Source organism: Empidonax traillii, unplaced genomic scaffold (assembly GCF_003031625.1).
Source record: "Empidonax traillii isolate 1590-97213 ecotype Southwest subspecies unplaced genomic scaffold, ASM303162v1 scaffold51:size1492887, whole genome shotgun sequence".
Taxonomy (NCBI): Eukaryota; Metazoa; Chordata; class Aves; order Passeriformes; family Tyrannidae; genus Empidonax; species Empidonax traillii.
In genome coordinates this window covers 710,926-734,110 of record NW_020955244.1, presented here as the reverse complement: position 1 = coordinate 734,110, position 23,185 = coordinate 710,926, and the positions used below count along the sequence as shown (strand labels likewise).

General features: G+C 39.0%; 1 protein-coding gene across 2 annotated transcripts in view; it reads left to right on the top strand.

Moving 5' to 3' along the window:
• The window catches only part of FANCC (FA complementation group C), a 65,314-nt gene that overhangs the window by 33,838 nt on the left and 8,291 nt on the right, over positions 1-23,185 (top strand). For both annotated transcript variants that reach the window (XM_027879152.1, XM_027879151.1), the window contains exons 5-12: positions 5,974-6,093; positions 6,870-6,934; positions 10,333-10,497; positions 13,396-13,552; positions 16,995-17,047; positions 19,072-19,171; positions 21,803-21,878; positions 22,691-22,772. In XM_027879152.1, the coding sequence (XP_027734953.1) occupies positions 5,974-6,093; positions 6,870-6,934; positions 10,333-10,497; positions 13,396-13,552; positions 16,995-17,047; positions 19,072-19,171; positions 21,803-21,878; positions 22,691-22,772 (818 nt within the window). The remainder of the gene's footprint in view (positions 1-5,973; positions 6,094-6,869; positions 6,935-10,332; positions 10,498-13,395; positions 13,553-16,994; positions 17,048-19,071; positions 19,172-21,802; positions 21,879-22,690; positions 22,773-23,185) is intronic.

The window sequence follows — 23,185 nt, the reverse complement described above, 5'->3', positions numbered from 1 at the left end:
GTGAGGGGCCCAGAGCTGGGCTTGAGGTGTGGCCTCACCAGTGCCGAGTACAAGGGACAATCAGTGCCCTGTTGGCCACACTGTGTTTGACACTGCCCTTCTTGCCCACCTGGGCACACACTGGCTCATATGCTGGCTGTTGCCCCAAGTCCTTTTCCACTGGGAAGCTTTCCAGCCTCTCTTCCCCAGTCCTGTGGGCTGTTGTGGCAGAAGGACAGGACCCAGCACTTCACCTTGTTGAACCTCACGCAATAGGCCTTAGGCCATTGATCCAGCCTGTCCAGATCTCTCTGCAGGGCCTTCCTAACCCTCCAGCAGATCAACACTCCCACCCATCTTGGTGTTCTGACTGAGGGGGTGCAGTGGAGAACCAGACCTAAGCATGCTCTGTCTCAGACATTCTGAGTGTTGCAACAGGAAAGGTGTGATGGGAGAAGAGGGTCCTGGGGAGGTGGGGTAGCACTGTTCTGAGCCAAGTTCCTGCTCTGCCTTGAGTCTTGGGCTTAATCTCCCACCTCTCCTGCCCTCCAGCTCACTTCCTGGAGACAGGATGTCTGTGCATGTGCAAGAAGTCTAATTCACATAAGAGGCATGCACCAGGGGAGCTATATAAGGGAGCGGATCAGGCCCCCTCTTTTTGCCTTCCCTTTTTTCTCTCTGGCTCTCTTTTTCTTTTCTTCTCCTCCTCTCTTTCTCCTTTGTTCCCTTTGTCTCACAACTCCAGACCATCCACACGGCAGGACCAGTGTGAGATCCAAGTACTGGTTATATTCTTTGTTTTCATCCCTTGCTTTGCCTAAGCAAAACACAGCTATTGTGTTCTATCCCACACTCCCTACTGAATTTTGTTGTGGGAATGGGGAGACTCTGAAGGTGTGTGGTGTCTCATTAGCACCTTTGAGTAGTGGTCTTGTGGCTTGTGAGCCGGCACCTTTGAATATTGGTGTGTTAGGGCTTGTTAGCCAATGCTTTCTGTGTAAGTGTATTGTAAGTACTTAAGGGCTTGCTAGCCAACACCTTTTCGGTATAAGCAGTGGGCTGGTTGCTGAAGTTAAGACAACTGTACAATAAAAGCACAGAGGTCCGTGACATGTGGTCTGTTGTCTCTGTTCAGTCTGGAGAAAACTTATAACAGCCCCTGCCAGTGGGTCATGACATGCACTCGATCCCCTCGTCCAGGTGATCAGTCATGGTGTTAAACAGGACTGACCCCAACACTGAGCTCTGGGGAACACCGCCAGTGACTGCCACCAGCTGGGTGTTATTCCACTCACCACCATGCTCTGGGCCAGGCCCTCCAGCCGGTTTTTCACCCAGCAAAGGATAGACTTGTTCAGGCCATGAGTAACCAGTTTCTCCAGGAGAATGCTGTGAGAAAAAGTGTCAAAGGCTTTACTTAGGTAAAGCTGTGAGGATGGTGAAGGGTCTAGAGAGGAAGCCATGCAAGGAATGGCTGCAGTCACCTTGTTCTACGTGGAGAAGATGAGGCTGAGCAGGGACTTCATTGTGGACTTCAGCATCCTCAGGAGGGGCAGAGGAGGGGCAGGACTGAGCTCTGCTCTGGGGGGAGCAGGGACAGCCCCCAGGGAATGGCTGGAGCTGTGTCAGGGCAGGCTCAGGGAAAGGTTCTTCCCCCAGAGGGTGGTTGGCACTGAACAGGCTCCCCAGGGCAGTGGGCACAGCCCCAAGGCTGCCAGAGCTCCAGCAGATTTTGGACAATACTCTGGAGCACTTGATATGATTACTGGGGTGTCCTGTGCAGGACCAGGGTTTGAACTTTGATGCTCTTAATGGGTCCCATGCAACTCAAGGTACGATGCTATTAATCCGTGAAAGTCCAGGTTAACAACATCCCCAGCCTTCCCCTCATCCCCTGAGCAGGTCACCTTGTCAGAGAAGGAGGCCAGGTTAGTCAAGCAGGGTAGCTTTAATGCAGGAGAGCTTTACGGACAGGTACAGGTGGATGATAACCAGGGAAACGTAAGGACTTGTTTTCTCCCATTCGTACTCTCAGAAGTGTTTATTTTCAACTCTATTCTCATTCCCTCCACTTTCCCTGAATGTAGTCAGTCTGTAGATCAGAGGAGTAAATGTTAAATCAGGCCTCCACTGAAAAACCTTGTAGATATGAAGCACTGTGTGTACACTGATAAAGAATATTAGTTTATGTCTTCATGCTAATGTTCCTAGGATTATCTGCCTGTTAAAGATACCAGAAATCTCTGTGCAGCAGTGGATTTTGAATTATCTGGATCATTGCTCAGTATAAATTGCATCAATAAAATAAAGCCACTGGCAAGGCTGTTCAAGAAAGTTGGTCATTGTGGAGGCTTTATGAAAATTCATTAATTTGATTTCAGGTTGAATGGGGTTTTGTCATAGAACTTTAATCCTAGGCAATGGGGATGGATTTATTCTCTTACAAGTAGAATCAAGGTGGTTTCCTTCTTACTGATTCACTGATAAGGCAAATCAAGAAAGAAATTCCTTCTGATATCTGATTCTGGAAATGCAAAAATAACAGACACTTGGTTATTTTTCATTTTGAATGCAGCACTGCTACTGCAGACTCATCCATTTTTCTCACTCATAGAATATGGTACTAGTGAATTAGACTGTAAGTGTTAATTGATTTACTGCCAGAAATAACTGATGATTATGTAGATCTCCAATTGCTAGTTTTGCTGGAGTAGTGTAGGACTCATTACTGATATAATCAATACAGGAGTGCCTTTAGTGTTGTATGTACTAAATTGAATTTACTATTGTATGTACTTGAATACCTTGTAGGTACTGGGCTTGAAATGATCCCTTGAGAGTCATTAGTGTCAAATTACTGATCTCTCTGACCTCAGAAATCCATGCTGTGGCTATGTAAAATGCTATGGTTTGTGGTTTGTTTTTTTTTTCCAGAATGCTTTGGGTGATTCATAATGTAATAATGGAACCCATCACTAGTTTTGAATATTTCCATTATTTCCTATAGGAACCCTGTTGAGAAAATTTCCTGAAATCCCTCAGATTTCTCTATAGTATTTTATGAAAGCTGATTTCAAAAGTGAAGGAAGAAACATACATGTCAGACAATATTGTTTTACAGTCGGTCTTGGAGCTGGTTCTAGCCAATTTCTACAGTATGGTGTGACATAACTACTGATACCCTTTAAGCCTGAATTACTGGAATTTAAACTTCGGGAACTTTGAATCAAAGTCAAAACCAACAGTTATCACTGGTATTTAGTTGAAAATCAGCTATTCCTGGTTTGTACTGCAGTTTTGATAATCAAGTTGATATATAGGATGAGACAATATGGACAAATAAAATAACTACCTGATTTATTTTGTTCTCAGTCAGATTTTCTCATTAGAGATTGTCTCTTGGAACGATTTGCTTCTTATTCCTTTCCATGTTCTAATTCAAAAATTGTGTTTCTCACAAGCATTGAGTTTGTCTTGTCCAGATGACTAGCTAAGTGGTTGGAAAAATAATATGAAAAAAATATTGTCTTTAGCTGGAGGTTAATAAGAATGAACTTTGTTTCTGGCCATTATACTGCCCCTTCCACATCACTGGTGAGGATCAGGTGATGGAGCAGCTGAAAGCTGCTTGTTTTCAAGAAACAGTTGACCTTACACAAATCCTAGGATCATGGGCTGGCTTGGCTTTGCCATTGCCAGGAGCACCTTCTACCAGGCCAGTTCCCCAGTGGCCAATCCGGCCTGGCCTTGGGCTCTGCCAGGGACAGGTCACCCCCTGAGCTGGGGGCCGGCTGTTCCCGTGTCCCTGGCTTTCTGAGCTCCACCTGCACACTGCTGGATCGTGTCAGTGCTTTATCCATGATGTTGTGTTCCACTTGGGTGTTGAGCCTTTGGCTGTAACTCTTCGGACGTGGCCGTGGAGCTGATTACTTATCCTTCTAACAGCCCATTCATCAAGCATGAGGGAAGTGTCAGTATTTATTTTCCTTTTGGACAGCTCTCTGCTAATGCAGTAGAGGGTAGTAAGCATTTATCCCAACCAAAATTCTGCGCAGTAAATAAGATACATTTTTTACAGAGGAGGAGGTCTTTCTAGGTATGTTTTGGAAAAGCAAGAAAGCTTTTAAACCGTACAAGATAAATGCTTTTACTTACTGTTGCCAAATTCCTTATCCTTGTTGTATGTAGGGTTGTCTCAGGCTTTGCACTGGCAACAATGTCACTAAAATGAATACCTAAGACATAGAGCCGAATCCTAAATGTATTCCAGTCTGATGCATATCTGTCCTATATACATACCTAAGACTTTCTTTCATCTTGACTACAGCATCTCCTTGCCTGTGTTTCCCTTGCCCCCTTCTGGCTGTTCAGAGGTTCTGTACGTTTCAAAAACTAAAAAAACAACCCTCTGCTAAATTCTAGCATGGATCTGGTAAAGTGCTCAGAAAAGGAACAAGAAATGAAGAAAGAATCCAAACAAGTAAGCAAAAAAAAAAAAAAAAAACTAAAGACAAGCCACAAAACTGTTGGAGGCCGTATTCAGACTCTGACGGTGCATAGCAATTCTGTCTTGCCTTTCTTCTGTTGCATGGGTAATGATGACTGTTACACAAGGGTAGGGAGAAAACAGTTTTGAAATAATTATTCTTCACATACCTAAAGAGTGTTTGATCACTTTTATCCTTAGGAAAATTCTGGTTACAGAGAGGGTCTCTAGATAATATATTTTGTAGTGTTACAGGTGAATATATGGGGGTTTAAGCTCCTCCCTTATTTAGCTGTTATTAGCTGGCATGTTAACCTGTCAAGTCCTTGTCAGAGCTTTTTACATTTATTATCACTGGTCAAGATTTTTGTAAGTCTTTTGCTGAGCAATCCAACGGAGTTTGTACTTCACCTCTAGCAGAAGTGGCATCCCAGGTTTGTTGTTGCTAGTGCCTCCTTTATTTTGTTTTCCACTTGCAGTTTTGTCCCTTATCTCATTCTATTTGGTAAACTGTCCTTTTTGGCAGGAACTAATTGTCTGAACCCTTCATGTTTCAGACATCAGTGTTCTGAAAACAAAATTTAAGTAACAGTTGAAAAGGACAACAAAAATATGTAAGGATCGTGTTCATAAATTGATTAAGGCCTGTTGAGAGATTCTAGAATTTAATAGATTTTAGCTCTTACTTTTGACATATTTAGGGGCTTGTACATTTTGAAAATGCACCCTTTTATGTCTTTTCCTTATGGATACAAAAGTTGCATGTAAATTACTTCTTTGAAACTCTGTACTGCCACAGCTTTTCCCTTCCTCTCTAGTTTTAGGGAAGTCACTGCATGGCAATAGAACAGCAGTTTCTCCTCTTGAGGGCCATTTAGGAAAAAAGATTTACAAGATAGGGAAAGGATAGTTAGACATTTAACTTAAGTCTGCTAGGTAGTAAAAGAATCCTAAAGTATGTCAAATAAGGTGTCCCAAAGGCTTGTCACTTATTTTGGTAGCAGTGAATTTTCTTAGACCTGGTGTGCTTCTGCTAATTGTATCTTCTCTCTCACATTAACCAAACCCTGAACACATGGAATGAATATATCTAGTTCCAGGACCTCTGAAGTAGTTGCTTAGGGATGTTCAGCAAAAGCATGCGTAAGTATTCGGGTCTCCAAAAGGAGAAAATGAGTTAATGAGATTTTTATGATTTTTTTTGGTCCCTAAACCTCGTCAGACTGAGGATTGCAACCTCCCGAACGTCTCTCTGGTTCTGATGTCCCCACTGCTGCTGGGCAGCCGCTGAAATCGTGTGGTGTGTGAACCCACGCTTGGCCGCAGCAGCTGCAGCGTTTTCCCTGTGGCTGATGGGAACTGCCTGCCCTTCTGTGCCGATGGTGAAAAATGGCCACGACCCATCGAAAGATCTCACCCCAGGCAGGGTTCAACAGCAGTCATTTATTTTTACACAGCATGTCGTAGCCTAATACTTTTTTTATTGCCCTTCTGTTGATTTCTCACAGAGTTTGCTGTGCCATCTCCTTTCTTCTTCTAAGTGGGAAAGCAATGAAGCTGAAACTAGTCCATTCATATCAGCTCTGGGCTGCACGTCAGCAGATTATTATTGTCACTTAGTTAAAAATGTAAGTATTTTGTGCAATTGAGATTTTGTTAATAATAAATCACCGCTTTATAAGCACATACATGGAACTGTCATTGTGATAAGGAACATGAACTAAACTTTGTTTATCTTTTCTTACCTTAGTTACTTTTACAACCTTTTAAGGGAAAAAAAAGAAGTGGGAGATCTCTGGATATTTTTTTTATTAGATTACACTCTAATAGATGTTCATAAAAACAAAATTCCCACTGCTGTTGTGTTATAGCAAAAAAACCCAGACTCTCCTATCGTTATTTTTTCTCGTGAAGTCAAAAATTATAGGTATTATTTTGTGTATGTATGAATGTAACTTCTGAATGTTTCTTTGACTGTATCCACTGCATTTAAAGTGTAGAGGAGCCCTGAATCTTATATTTAATATAAAAAACAGTGGGAATAGTATTTCTTAATATTTTTACTACGATAAGATAAAACGTGAAAATTATTAGTCATGCTCTTCTGAAAATTTTTCCTTAACTCTCGGTGAAGCAGAACTAAAATTAATGTCTTTTTAACTTTAAAATGTCTAAGGCATAAAATGTGTTAACAAAACCATTTTGCAGCATAGTTTATTCAGTGATCTGGAGAGCTTTAATTTGACATCAGTAATTAAAAAATCAAAAAATCAAACTCGATGACCAGAGAAGGTTATTAACCTTTACAGTGCATCAGTCACACAGAGAACCATGCAACTAATGTCTGCTTGTTGGCAGAATGTGTAATTTATTTTATTTGATTTATTTTTATTTTATTTTACAGATGGTCTTTTCATTAGTAGCAGAACTCAGAGAAAATCAGTTCAGTGGACTTAACACTCAGAGGAGGTAGGTGTTAACTAAACATAATTTTGATATGTTTTGGTTTGGATCATTACAGTTCAGTGAGGATTCTTTTACAGTCTCGGGCTCCTTAGGCTTCAGCTGAAAAGTTTCGGAGTTTTGTGTAGATAATTTAAGGTGTGAACGAGTTTGTTAGGTTGGGCTTTGCGTAAGAGTTTAGACTTAACCTAAGAGTCATAGAATGGTTGGAAGAGACCTTCAGATATTATCTAGATCAGCTCCCCTGCTGGTGTTCCCTTCAGGGAGACCTCCAGGAGATCAGGTTGCCTGTTACGACTCACTGTACCAGACAGGAGTAACTTTTGTTTTATTACGAAATCCACTTGAGTGAATTAAAGTAAAAAGTAATAGTAGATGATCAGAGTTTGCAGATATATATATGTATATATATATAATTTATTTCAGAACAATTTGATTGCAAAGGAAAACAGGTATGGAGCCGTTTTGGTTGTTACTATTTGTAAGTAACACGGCAATATAAATCTGTAAAGGTATTACGAGGAAAGCAGGTTTTAGCCCTGTGGGTTGTAATATAACCACCCAAGAAAATGTGTAAGAGGAAAGAGAGAAAGAAAGAGAGAAAGAACAGCAGGGAAATGTGTAGGGGAAAGGAGAGAAAGTGAGAGAAAAGAGTAAAAGTTACAGTCACCACTCAGGTCTCTGGCGAATTGGTGGCTGTTGTTGTGGGTGATGTTGGGGAGTGGAGTGAAAGAACAGCCTGCAAAACGTACAGTTCAGTGGGTTTATATCCCCTGGGAGCTGTCCTGGTGCCCCCACCCGGGTGTTGGTGTGGAGGGGCGGGCAGCTGTTTGTGCAGAGCCAGGATTGTTTGGCTCGGGCTGGAAGCGCTGGTTTGTGCAAGGTCATTAGGGCTGGGTGGGTGTGGGTGCAGGCACCCCTGCTGAAAGCAAGGCATCAGTGATGGATGTGTGCATAAAAATCACAGAACCAGAGAACCAGCCGGGTTGGAAAAGACCTCTGAGATCATCAAGTGCAACCCTTGATCCAACCCCGCCGTGGTGCCCAGCCCATGGCACTAATGCCACATCCAGTGTCACCTTAAACATCTCCAGGGATGGTGACTGCACCCACTGCCTGGGCAGCCCATTCCAATGGCTGAGCACTCTCCATGGAAAGAATTCCTTCCTCATATCCAACCCAAACCTCCCCTGGCACAGCTTAGACCAAGCCCTCTTGTCCAACTGCTGGTTCCTGGGAGAAGAGACCAACCACCCCCTGGCTCCCCCCTCCTGTCAGGGAGTTGCAGAGAGTGCTGAGTCCCCCCTGAGCCTCCTCCTCTCCAGGCTGAGCCCCCCCAGCTCCCTCAGCCTCTCCTCACAGCCCTTGTGCTCCAGTCCCTTCCCCACCCTCCCTGCTCTTCTCTGCCCCTGCTCCAGCCCCTCCATGTCCTTGCTGACCTGAGGGGCCAGAGCTGGACACAGCACTCCAGGGGTGGCATCACAGGGACAGAATCCCTGCCCTGCTCCTGCTGCCATTGATCCCAATCCAGGCCAGGATCCCTTGGCCCTCCTGGCCCCCTGGGCACACTCTGGCTCATGCTCAGCTTCCAAGGGCGCCTTTGACATGGCCTGGCTCGTGGGAGATAAACATCACAGGGAGTGCCACCAGCCTCTTTGGATAGACATCACACACCCAACACTTTACCCCTAGGGCCTCCTCCCCTCAGCTTTATCTTCAGTCCTGAGGCGGGGAGCTTGCCCAGCTCACTCCAGTAGCAGTGTTTTAAGGCAATTAAAAAAGTCCAGTTCCCCACAGGGCCCTGCCCAACCTGGCCTTCAGCACTTCCATCCACAGCTTCTCTGTGCTCTGTTCCTGTGCCTGACCACCCTCACAGCAAAGAATGTCTCTCTCATATGATCTGCCCTCTTTCGGTTTAAAATGGTTACTCCTTATCCTGTCACTACAGGCCCTGGTAAAATGTCTCTCTCTGTCATAACCCTCCTCTATGAGTTGGAAGTTCACAATAAAGTATCCCCAGAGCCTTCTCTTCTCCAAACAGAACAACCCCAACACTCTCAGCCTCTCCTCATACATGAGGTGCTTCACCCCTCAAATGGTCTTGGTGTCCATGTTCTGGCTTACATCATATGTAAGCACATATTTGTGTGTATATACACACAAATATGTGCTTATATACTTGTATATACACACAAATATATATATCAAGTATATTTTATATATTGTGTGTATTATAATATTGCTATATAAGTTGGTAGCTACAACAAAAAAAGGCAAAAAAAATCAAAAGGAATTTTTTTCTCTGCTTGTGTGAGTGATAGTTTAATATGACAGAATATATATTTACCTTGCACTTAATGATAACATTAATGATTATCTAAGAATACCTCATTTTCCTTCCTTTAATTCCCTAATCTGGTACCAAAGACTACTTTGGCAATACAACTAATTTAAATGTACTCAAGCACATTTTTTACCCCGTAACTGCTTCCTTGGGCTTTTTTTCTAAGGATGAAAGCCTGAGAAAGTGGATGGGATGGAAACAGCAAAGTGACTTGGCCAGACCTCCGATCCAGATTAGCAGAGATAAATACCCTGCAACATGTGTGGTGTGTTTCTGTATGTCTAGGCGTAGTCTGTGAGAACAATCATTTCTTCATCAACATCACATAAATACAGTGAATTAAGCCCAGATCTGTGACCATAACAAGGGAACACATTGCCTAATGCTACTGTTGTCACTGCTTTTGACACGATCATACCTTTTTGCTGTGTGATTTTGCCTTCCTGCTGACCTTCAAATGCGGATCATAGTCTTTTGTCAGTACTTTGAAAATTACCTCATTTGAATGTCAGTGGATCCTTTTGATTGCACTGAAGGGAACTGCAGCTAAAAAACAAAAGCAAAAGTAAGGATAGATAATTTTAATATAAACTATGTAGTCAAATTTTGTCTTCTTTAAAAAAATTTATATAATTGTATATAATATTGTATATTATGTATAATATAATATATATATTATAATATTATAATATCATATATTATATATACTATATCTAATATATTTTATATATTATATATAATAATATAATATAATATCTAATTATATAAAATAAATATAAATATATAAATAACAAATTGTTATGCAATAATTATTAATTTATAATTAAATTACTATTGTGTAAATAATTAGACTCCTATTGATATGCAATGAACTAAATAAAAATATATTATAATTAAATAATTAATGAGTAAAATATTACCTAAGAATTTTCCAGTAGTTAGTTATGCACCTCTTACATTTAACCTTTTGTAATTAATTTTGTGTTTTTTTAGGTTATCAGTTTAGAGATTAAAAGGTTTGATTTTTCTGAAATAGGAACTGTGCTTATTTTTTCCTCAGTGTTTCAGCCAGTCGAGTGAATGCTGTATCCATTTTCTGTGTCCCTCTCGTTACTCTGCCTGACCTATCTCCATTGCTGGAAACTCTTCTTCTTTACCATGGAGGTTCACCGAAAGAAATTCTCTGTCCAGAGTTTCTAGAGGCTGTGAATGAGGCCTTTTTAAAGTAAGTAGTGTGGTCTGTATAGTGTTTATGCTCTTTCATAAAGATTATTAATTCAATCAAATGTCTTTTCTCTGGGTTTATGTGCTGAATGCACTCTGCACCTGCTTTCTAATAAAATATTTCCCTTGCAGTTGAATAGCAGAGCTGAGGTTGTAGGCCCGAGCAGAATTTTGTATAGCTGATGCCAAATTGTGGCATAACAGCTTTAAATATAGACTGGGACTTTGCACCACTCTTTCTCTAAAATGGAGGTTAAAGTCTACAATGGATTTTAGTGATTTTGTGAAAGATGTGATCTTTTTTCGTAGAAATGTAATTTATCCTTCATGTAAATGTATCACCATTCCTAACCTGACATTTTGGGAACGGTTTCATTTTGCCACGCACGAGGTAGATCCTTATGCTTGATGTTTTTGTACTTCTTCTGCGTGTGTGTGTTCTTGGTTCTCAAGATTTTAAATTCTCCAGTTTTTCAGCAGACTACTTTTAATGAGTCTGAGAGGAGCAGTTTGTGAAATACAACTTTGCTTGTTTTGCTGCCGCTAAACTCACTGTTCTGATAAAATCAGTGTATGGATGAAAACCAGCTGAGTGAAGCTGAACACCAGCAATATGCGCTATGGCAGGAAAGGGAAGATGACAGAGAAAGCACAGCCTGGTTTTGTTTGAGAATTGCTTTATTCAAGTTGTAGCTGAGGGGCTGTATTATAAACAAATCTTTTTATGCTAGAAAATGTCTTCTGGGAACACTTTACCTCAATTATCCATTTCTCTGCTATTTTAAACAAAGCTTTAATTGCTTCCTCTGTACTCATCATAGTTTCTGAGATGTTCCAAAGAGGGTTTTTGTAGTGCTCCATTGAGGGCTCCGGAAAAAAATAAATAATTAATGGAAAGGCACAGCTGCTAATTCATACACGTTAACAGAAGCTGAGGAAGAGGAATGAAAAAGGAACGTGGAGTCAAAGATGTGTCCAAAAAAGGCAGAGCAGTCTTTCACTTTTTCGCTTGCCCACCTTTCATGGCTTCATGTTGTACAAGCTGCACGAGCAGTAATGCAGTTTGGAGGAGTTCCACAGCAGGTTCACAGGTCCAGTGTGGATGGTCCTTTCTCATTTCAGTAAACTCATGGGCAGTCCACCACGACAGAATTCTGACACTTCCTAATGGGAGGATGGCCGTCTCTGGACTGAAATAAACGTCTCTCTTCTTAGCTTTTGAGCTGCTTACTTATCCCAGTCTGCAAAAATACTTCAGTTCACATGGCCTTTGACTGAGTGACTCTTGCAAGGCCCTTGACACAAGTGCCTGGTTCCCCTCAGAGCAGCTGTAGGCCCACACGTGCTTTGCACGAGATATTCCTAGGCTGTCACTGCAGTTCATGTGGTCTTAACATGAATGCGCTTGTATTTTATTTTTTCCCTCTCAAGACTGAAGTCTGTTTTCCCTGACTGTCACTGTGATCTGAACACATCTTCCTTCTGCACACGTGTGAAACCTGCTCCAGAAAACAGGGTTATTAAACACTGGTGCTCAGCATTGTCCCTGGGGGACCATCTGCAAGTTCAGTATAATCAAGGGGGTATAACCACTACACTTTACTTCCTGTGTGGTTTTTAAATCTTAGAGTTGGAACATCTCTGTAAGTTTATTAGCTTTCATGCTTGGCATATAATATCTATAATATTATAGTGTCTATAATACCCACCATGCTACCACTAAACAACAACCAAAAAAAATGGCTGTGGCTAACTTAAATAATCTCTTGTCATTCTTGATTTACTTTGATGTGCATACATGCTTTAATAGTGACACCAAATTAAACAGTATCCTGAAATTGAGCATTGCTTTCAATTTTGAAATTCTGGGTACTTCAGTATATTCCTTGTCTACACATGTACACTTCTGAAGTCATTACACGGTACTGAATAGAAAAAAAATAGAGCTTTTCAATGGAATTCTGAAGGCTGATACTTAAATAAACGTATGGCAAAATAAATATGTTGAAAATAAATCCTAACATGGTGTTAATTATTCTCTCTGCCAGTACTTTTCTTTTTTTAATCAATAGCTTTAGTTTGCGTATCCTCTCCAGACTAATTTTAGGGTTTTTAATTTAAGATCAAGGCAGATATTTCTCATTATTTATGTATTCTTTTGGTTTTAACCTTCTAATTTGTGTCTGTCATAATAGCTACAAGAGTATTCCAGGATGTTTTGTGCTGTGATTTCTCTTCTTGTGTGGTTAATTTAGCATATTTTGATTTGTGCTGGTCCACACTGTGCCCTTTTTTCCCTAGCAGTACAACACTATACTTCAGCTGAGTTACAGATGAAGGCTTTAGTGAGGAGATAACTTGCCTTCTTAACCATTTCTCTTTAAAACACGTCTGGACAGTGTTGTGGGTAATTTTTTTTTCTTTTTTTTTTTTTTTCCTTTTGTTATTAATGTGTTTGAATTTTTTCCTTATTTCTCTGCACAGACAGGTAATGCTTTTGTTAAACAGCAGAAATATCATGCAGGACCTTCCTGCTTATCTGTCAGCAGTGTCTGCAGGTACTAGGCCAGGTTTGAAAGAGCACAAGTGTTGGGCAGGACCTTTCCCTAGAGAGGATGGGAACTCCAGACTTAAACCTTCTGTTTCCATTTGCTGGGATCCATCATGACCACATTTTCAGGTTTTAAACACACGTGGTAAAGTTACATTTGTAGATGATGGTGATCCCCTGTCACCCATTGCTCTGATTTGATAATAAAAATAGTGCTGTAAACAAATTTTCTCTCTTGCTTCAGGTTGCTCTTTGTGTCTTCTTTTCCCTCAATATATTTAAAAAAGAAGGAAATTTTTGTCTTTCTTACAGTTGCTCAGGGAAAACAGTGTTTTTCTCTCAAACCAGGAAGAAGATCTCCCTTTCTGAATCCGCTGTCTTCAGCCTCTGGCTTCGTCACTTACCAAGCCTGGAAAAAGCTACCTTGCATCTTTTGGGCCGGTTGGTTTCCGTCCAGCTGAACTCACTGGAGGAAGTGGCCTGTGTCATAAAGGACTCATTACTGGTATGTGCAGCCTGTAGTACATTTGACCCTGCCCTTTCAGGCCAGACAGTTTTCAAATATGTCAGCAATCTGAAGGGAATGGCTGCTGTGTGACATGTGACTTGTTAATGCAAACCAAATATTGAGTCTTAATAACATCACTGATTTTTTAATTTTTACACTGAATTGGTAAAGAGAAAAAAAGATTTCATCCAGTGTTGAGTGGATAAAGAAACGATAATCTCACTGGTGAGGCAGCTGAGTACCTGCCTTAAAAAATTATAAACTTTGGCCAGAGAGAGTTTGAATCCGTTTTTGCTTCAATCTCTGTGCCCTTGGAGTTCAGCCATTTAAACTGTTGAAATTCCTTGTGGAGTATTTTATTATAGGCTGCTTAGTTACTTGGGTTTTTTTGCACACCTGAACAAAATTCTTAACGCAAGACATTTGCTAAACTGTAATTAAAATTTGCTTTAAAATGCTGTTATTCAGCGTACCAAAAATCTTCTCTAATTTTTCTATATCAGATAATCTGTGAGTTGTACATATTGTATGGTACTACGCCATATACCAGCTCAGGACAAAAATATATATATCTTTTATAAAAGATCTAGGTTACATACATGAAAAGAAGTAAAATATTTAAGAATTGGCTAATTGTTATTTCTTAAAAATGTTCATACTTAAGTTGTCTTCACATCCCAGTCTCTGAAAAGAACGGAACATTGCTGTGCTAGTACTTAGGTCGTCTTTGCTCACTCCAAAGACTTTGTACTTTCAAAACCAGATATTCACTCGTGGCAAGAGCAGTTCAGCAGCTTTGAGTGCTGATTTGGAGAGGACATCCTGAGGACGAGGCGTGGAATGAATGGAGGCATTAAGGAAGGGAGCAGTTGGCAGATGGATGGTGCTGTTTGATAGGCACTGATAAGGGGGAGAGTGCATAAATGGGAGATGGCATAACACTTCAAACCAACGAGATGAGAGCTTCAGAGAGGCTGTGTAGAAGGAAAATATGTGATCCAGAAATGGTGCTCTAAATGCATCATGATATTTTGTATATGTACAGGGTACTGTAAAGGTACCTGCGTGACATTAAGTCAGTCAGCACTTTGAATCCAACAGTAAAATTAATTTAGCCTGCCTGAGAAATATTTGGATATTTATTTAGGAATGTGGGTGGGCATTTTTTGTCAGTGGGATTACAGTGTTTGTAGGATAGAAGCCTTATGGATATGGTAATAGAAGGAGGAGTCATGAAACAAAACTATATTTACATTTTCTGTTTGGGAGAAAGCCTTTGGAGTACAAATAGGCTGAAATATGTTAGTGATTTGATTATAGTGTATTATAAGAAGGAAATTTCAGTAATCTCTCTTAAATGTATTATCAGAGTAATTTAACTAAATAAAATGTCTTGATACGGTAACCATTCTGTCCATAAACCTCATAGACATCTGAGATAGTCAGATGGTTGTAAACCACCATACTTAACTATGAAAGAAACTAGATATGAAATACTCACATACTTTAATTCCAAGAGTAATTGTAGTGTGATGGTCCACTAACTTGTGTTTATATGGTATGCTGTTATGTTTGTGGGTTTGGGGCTAAACTGAAATTAATATTGGAAATCCTGTAACTACTCAGAACCAATAAAAACATGCGCTATTATAGTAAAATATTTAAATAGTGCTAATTTATTTATAGTGTTGACGGATTCAGGAACTTTTAAAAGTTCTGTAAAAGTACATCTGGGCTTTCAAAATAAGTATTCTTCAAAATAAAAACATATTTGACACTTTTTATAACAAGAAAAAGTGATCGACGTTTCCTATTTTTAACTGGAAAATATAAAATTCAGAAATGTGAGTATACAATTGGGAAATACAGGCAACATTTGAAATACAGCAGCATAGTAGTTTCTTCAAGCTAGATGTGCTTAACTCATAGAAGCTTTGTGTCCAACTAATTGCAAGTTAGTCTGGAAGTCAAGTGGTACCACCCCAGATCTGTTGCTGTGTAACCTTGGGCACAATTTATTTCCCCATGGTTGCTTGTGGTTGCTGCAGAGCATTCTATGATATGAATAAAATCCAGATTATTGGTCTGTTCCTCTTGCCATTTACTTTTTTACTGTAGATATAAATATATTTTTATTATTTCTTTATGCAGTGCTGGCTTTGTGTTATGAATTAATTATTTAGGATTCTCCAGATATTAAAATAGTATAGTTCTATAAAACCTGTGTCTGTAATACTTTATGTTAAAAATATATTTTTTTTCTATTTTACTTTTTTCAAAAATCGCAGTGTGGGGCACACAGTCTCAAAATATATAATCACAATATCACACAGGCAGCTCCAGTTCTCTGTGTTATTATCTGGGGGTTGTATTGAGCAAAGCCCTCGGTTTTGTCTGTGTGCAATTAAGAATATGTTCTATTATTATTATTATTGTTAATGTTTTTAATATTAATATTCAATATGGCACTTTTTAGCTTGAAACAAATGGCTACAAGTTTTCTTTTGAGTTGTGCGTTATGCTCTTTCAGCAGTTACAATAAATGCCATTTTATAAATGCTGTGCCTCCTGAAGGTTACAGAATGCATTTTATTAAACATGCTTTACTCTAGACATTTCAAGAACTACATTATTTTCAGATCTTGTGGTGCTAACTTCAGAAACAGAAAGTGAGGATTTTTTTTAAACTTAGGCTTTAATTTAGTGCTTTGGGGAATGTGTAAGTAGTTTTTATTCTAGATGTTCTATAAAAGCCTAAGAATATAGAATTAGAAAGTAGTGTGGTTAGTAGTGCCTGTCTAGACAACAACTTCCTCAAAACAGTCTTTTGCATGGTAGCATGGTAAAAACCTTCACTAGTTTAAAAAAAAATACATTTTGATGCACTGAGAGATGATGTAGCTTGTAGCAGCAACTCTGAAATTCACAGAAGAAGATAATACTGTGAAAAAATGTCTTGGACAAAAATCAGTGCAATACTGTTAAAAAGACAGAGGCAATAAAATCAACTTAATTTCTGGAATTTAGTCTTGAAGATGTAGCAAGAGTCTCAAAGCACATCCAAAAGGTACTGCCCGCAAAGAGGAGAGAAAAGCTTTTTGAAAATCAGCTCCCCGTGTCTTGCCTCTAGCAATTGCATGCAGCAACCTGTTCCTTCTCTCTGCCACCTTCAGCATTTGTGGTGATTGTTGCCATAAACAGTTTGGGATCCCAGGTGTTTGCATTCATCAGCTGTTGAGCCTGCTTGGTCTTGCTGTGTAGAATCCTAAGAATGCTAATCCTGAAAAAATCGGAGGGGTTGGTAAGAGCTGATCTGAGAGTTACAGTTTAATAATGGCTATGTAATAGCATTCATGTATTAAGCTGTAAATTACACAGTGGCAGTTGTGTCAGTTGTTTCTTATTAATACCTTATTTTCTTTCATTTGTTTATCAACAGCCACAAGCAGCGAGCCATCCTGCCATTTTCAGAGTCGTAAATGAAATTTTCAAGTAAGTTTTGAAATTATAGTGGGGAGAGTTTCAGGTGATCCATTTAAACACTGAGGTTTTCTTTATGAGGAGAAGCAGTATTGTAGTCTGTGACGTATTATAGTTTCAGGATGTCTTTTTCTTCACCTGTATGCTTTAAAGTCCCCTTTTATGTAGTACACTGCAAATAATGAAAACTGTTTAAAATCTAGTGAACTTTACATGAAAGTTACATTATGATAAAATTGGTACAGTTGACTACATTGTATTTTAGCCTTTAAAATTTATAATTTGTTTTGTACTTCAATAGAGACTTGTGGCTGAAATATGATTTCGAGGTGAAAATTATAAATGCTGAAATGGCTTGACCCATGCCAGCATGAAGGTGTAATTTAGCAAAAACATTTGCTCTTACCATTGTAGCCTCTTTTACATTATATTAATGATCTTCGGGATTTGTATTAGATATGTTCTTAATGGCATTAAACTATTGATCTGCCTGTGAATAATGAGTTTGGTTTTGAATGCATTAAAATGATTTTGAAGCAGTATATACTGGTTACCACACGGGGGCTTCCAATCCTTTCTACACTGTTTTTAGTGGCTTTTTCTCTGTGCTCCAGAGAAACTGACTTAATATTTTTGAGTAGATCTCCTGCCAGGGCTGTCAGTATTACAGATTTGACACAACAGTAATATATTTAGTGACTGACTTCCTTTGCTCATCAAGTGTTTTCCTCCTTAAGGAACCAGGGCTCCCAGGGCACATGTTTGGGGCTGTCTGTGTGTCTGTGTGCGTGCTCAGGTTTGTGCAGGCACTGACAGAGGAGTCTGCTGTAGGAACTCTGTATTCTGGGAGCGGGGACACTTGGCAGCTCTTGCCCTGCAGTCCTTCCCGTGGCTGTGGTGTCTTCACACAGCTACGTGTCCTCTGAGGAGCTGAGACCACTCACTTCCCCAGAGCAAGGTGCACTTAACAGACCTGTACTGATGTCCTGGGCTGAGGCTGCATGTTGGGATGGTCCAGGGAGACAAAACTTGTTCAAGCTTCTTGGCTTGTTTAGGGTCATGGTGTATAAAGTGTTTTCTAAAAATAACATGAGACTACGGAGCTCTCTTGCGTCCTTTCCCCTTGGTAGGCAGTGGAAATGGATAAGATGCTGTTTCTTTGCTGTTTCTTAGCTAATGCAGGACTTTGTCCAGCACAGTATTCCCTAATAAAACTTTGCACTGCTATTTATGTTGCAAATTGTCTTCAAAAATCATCATGCTCAGCCTACATTCCTGCTCTCTTGTTTGCTTTGAATTGTTTCTACGTAGTGTGCTTATTCCTCTACACTGTTGATATTGAAATCGTAATATATTTTAAAAATACCTTATTTCAGGTCCTCTTGGTGTTTACATCAAACTGTATATGTTACCCAGCTTTTGCAGACAAATTGGTTTATGCAGCTTTGTGTTTCTTTTTGTTGTCTTTCTCTGATATCCTTCCAGTTATTATCAACTGGTGTGCAGATGTTAAGATTTAGTCACGTGTGAGATTTTAGAGAACTGCTGGTCAAGAACTTGTGGTTCCTTTCTTGGAAACCGTTAGGTTTCTGTAGCTGGCACAAAACTTCTTTTATTTTTGGGGATAATGTTCTGTTAGAAGTTTGGATCTAAGCATTGTAACTTTTTCTGGAATAACTTCTCCTGCTATTTGCATACATTTATTGAGGTTAATTGTGCTAAATTATTTTATCACATGGATATTTCCTACTGTTTCTATTCCCCAGACATGTGTCTGCGTATATGTTGTAGATGTTTACTAAATCTAGCTTATTTTCTTTCACTAGTTGCCCACGGGGTTTTTATTTTAATTTAAAAATAAAATCTAAAAAGCCTACAAAGTTAGTAATTCTGTTAGTGTCCACACCAGTGTAATGAGCTCAGACACAGCTTAAACCTACAGTGTACAAAGAATATACCTTTTTTCTTTCTTTCAGTTAACAGTGATGTGATGGGCAGACTACTTATTTGATATATTTCAACTTTTCAATGCTTAGGAATGCACTGCTGGAAACTGATGGAACTCCAGAAGTTATGACCATAATACAGGTGTTTACACAGCTCTTCCTTGAGGCTCATCAGAATCAAAACAAGCAGGTAGGTAAGATAAGATCTCTTTCTTAACTTCTTTTCTGTACAATTTTTTTCTGTACAAAATTTCACAAGAAAAAAAATGATTTTACTCTTAAGAGAGGTGACTGAATATAATGAGCTTCATAATAGCATCTCTCTACAGCTGCACAGATACGCCGAAGTTCAGTTCAAACATTTTCACCTGTGCTTAAAATTATATTGTGAAACCAACATGTAGAAGCAATTTACCAGCTGTGCCCTGGAGAAGTCCTGCAGCCAGGCTCAGTTCCCCTGATGCCAGAGTTTCTGGCTGTGGAGTGAACATGATCATATCTTCGATAAAAAGGATGAAAAACATTAGATGCATTTTTCTTTTGCAGTAGCAGGGTCTCTGACAATAAACGAAGCAGAGAAAACAACCACATCCCCAGTCCCCTAAATAATTGTAAGATACTGAATAGTCATATTTATCTGCTCAGGAGGTAAAAGACACAAGACATACTGATTTCAGTTTCTGATCTTCAGTACTGGCCTCCCAAAACTCTTACTTGGTCCAAATCTTCAAATTTCCCAGCTTAATATCTCCTCTGCACAGATTTTTACACAGGTCTTACTGTACTGAATTAAGTTGAATTACTTTCGTATGTGTTAATTTAAATAAGAGCAAAATCAGTTTCTCGTTTTTAAATTTCAAAATACAGACATGAAGAAGTCTCGCCTTGTTTATAGCTTGCGAACTTGATTTCAGGTTCCCAAATCACAATGTCCTTTTGTTTGGTTTTTGAACTCCAATTCATATGATGCAAGTTCGGAAAATACTCTGTCACGTAGTGGCTTTTACTGTAGAGTTAAGAAAATTTCCAGTTCCTTTGATTTTTGCGCCTTTTGGGTTGATGTTAGTTAAGGAAATGTTGGGACTTCTTGTAATTAAGGATGTCCTGGCCTTTAATTAGCAGTGTGATTGAGTCTGTCTTCCAGCTTGAGGCAGCTGTCTCGCTTAATACAGAGTGCTGTACATTTTGATCTCATGCCACCCTGCCTGTATATATTGTAGGTGTTTACTAAATCTAGCTTTAGCCAGAGGTGGGGATCAGTGGGTGGGAAGGAGGTGAAGATTCCACACCCATCAGCCACCCACGAGCTAATCCTGTTGCTCAGGTGATGCATTTTCTTCGGGGTGAAAGTCCTTCACCCACTGGCATTACAACATGGACTACTGCCCACTTTTCTGACGTGGTTTTAAATATTGAGTTTCCTCTATTTAACTTTAATTCATGGAGTTCTGATTAAGGCGTTATTTTTCAATACTGGAATTTTAAAATCCCTTGTCTCACAGTATATGAGTCCATAATGTTAAGTAACAGTTGACACGCAAAAACACAATATGGATTGCTTCCTAAACTTTAGGCCAGTCAGATGTCTCCTTTTTTTTTTACTGGTCATACCATCTCTACACATATTCCTAAGGCACCCATCTTTGTGGTGTCTGATTGCCCTTGACAGGACATGGTGTGCTCCGTTAGCTTTTAGCAGAAGAATGGCAGCTCCCAGAAATAGCTGTCTTTTATAATAAGTTTGCCTTTTATAATAAGTTTGTCTTTTATAATAGATTTGTTATTATAACAAGTAGATCATTTAGAGAGAATAAGGTTTGGCAGAAAAAAAGCTTAAGAGTGTGAAAAAACAGTGCTACTGGGTTGAGGAATAGTCTTTTATCCTCCATGTTTTTGCAGACTGAAAATAGTGTAAATGGAACAATTTAAGGGGTTCAAACCAACTTAGGGAAAAGCTCCATTTCTGTAGCAATGAAAGAGAAACTTAAGGAAGGGTGTACTGAGATCACTGTTAGGACATGTTTCATGATAGCATATTTTCTTCAAGTTCCTGGTGGTAGTGAAAGCTGACCTGAGGAAAACTGGGTCATGTTGCTTGTAATTTTATGGAGTTAAAGTTCATGTTTTTATTTGATGGAAATCATAATTTCTTCATGAGTTATTTTCCCTTGATCATTTCAGAATTACCATTAGTTTTCAGATTGGAAATTTTGTTTTAAATATCTGGATAAATATTTTAAACCAGTGTCCAACATTTATTTCCTATTACATATTATATATCCTCTTGATAAGTAGACTTTTAGAGCATTACCATACCAATGATACACAGACTGTCTGAGAAGAGTGTATACAGTTGTGTGCTGAGTCAGATCCTAAGAATTTTAGGTTTGCATTTTTGAACAGATGGCAGTAAAGTCCTCAGAGTCTATAGATGTTATTAGTTCTTAGTTTAATATGATCCATGAATCTGTTTACGCTGGAAAATGAACTTAAACTAATTAGTATCTCTTTTAACTTCTGCATATTAAGGAGAAAACTACTGTGATTACAGGGCAAAAGCCTAAGACTATTAAAATGTTATTTTTTTCCATGCTCTGAATCTTTTTTGATGCATATACTTTTAAAGTAATTAATTTTCATAAGCGTTTCCTAAATATCCCCTTTCTTTATGCAAAAATCCTAAAATGAAGTATGGTGTCAATTTTCTGTTCTCTTGCTTCAGTCTGCATGGTTAATTACTACCTTAGATGAGATTGCTCACCGTGAGTTTGTTTTGCAAACTGGCCAGAAACCATTAAAACAGTGATTTTGTGTCTTTCAGCATGCATTTCCCTTGAAGGCATACTTCCCTTGCCATCACCAGCCTCTCGTGAGAGCGCTACTCAGACGTCCTTCTGGTAAGTTTATTCATGAACTATTTGCAGCATTACCCATCTGCATGGTCTGTGTAGGTCTTAAAATAACTTGAAAAGGGCGGAGACAAACATTTGCCATTTCCTAAATAGGGTGTGTTTGACTTAGCAATTGTAACAATATTCTTTTAATGGATTTTTCTGCTGGAACATCAAATTCTTATGTAACAATACTACAGATGTGACTTAAACAAAAACTAAACCAGAAGTGAATAACAAAGAAAGAGTGCCTAACTGTGTAGGAATTAAGCCATGTTACTGGGATCTATATACTACATCTCCTGATCAGTAATTGTTGTAATGACAATTTTCCTATGTCTGTTACAAGAAGGAGGCTTTTCTGTTGGTCTCTGACACTTGAATTCTGCTGATATTTTAGACTGCAAACCTAATTTTTTTTTTCCAGGTTTTCCATTCATATAGATCAAGAAACCACTTTTCAACATAGTTGAATTAATAATAATAATAATTTAAGCTCAGTACAAGAGTCTCCAAGAATGTTACTCCGCTGATTATATATTAATATTGAGGTAGGAATTACACAAAGGAACATCAACCTCATTTGAATATTTCCAGCCATTCTTCTTCACATGACCTTGCCAATGAATTATTCTGGGAAACACAGCAGTAGATATTGTTGAAAATGGGAAATTTTAAAACGAAATTTTAAATCCTGTGCGATAACTGAATCAAGTTGCAGAAATTTCAAAGCTAGCCTGATGCAGTTAGTTTCACTGTTATGTTATAGCTGGACAGACTAGGATTTTAAAAGTTCTATTTTCATCCTCCATCCTCAGAACTCCCAACTACATCTTGGTCTCAACACTTGAAAAACATCTCGGATATGCTCAAAGCATTAGTAGAAGATGCAAACATTAGGTAAGCAGTATAAGACTTTCTACCTTTTGGTCCTTTGCATGATACCTTTCAAAAAAGTCATATCATTCGAAGTTTTTAGTGCCTACCTTTCTTCACTTTCTTATTATTCTCTACAGGGAGCCTTGTTTTAAAGAATAGTAATTAGATTACTTACTGAACCTGAATTATAGGATTTATATACCTGACCAGTATGCCTCTGAGTAAACAAAATCTTGTCCTGCTTTCAACAAATAACTAGGTGTGTAATGGAAATGCTTACTTGCCTATCCTCCCACTTCTCTGCGAAAACTTTTAGAACTATTTTATGAAGAAGCTGGGATTGGCTTTCTGCAGGGCTGTGGAAACACCCAAACTTCAAGCTTCTTGACTATTTTCATAAATATATGACTGCCAGACTGCAGTATCACTCTTTG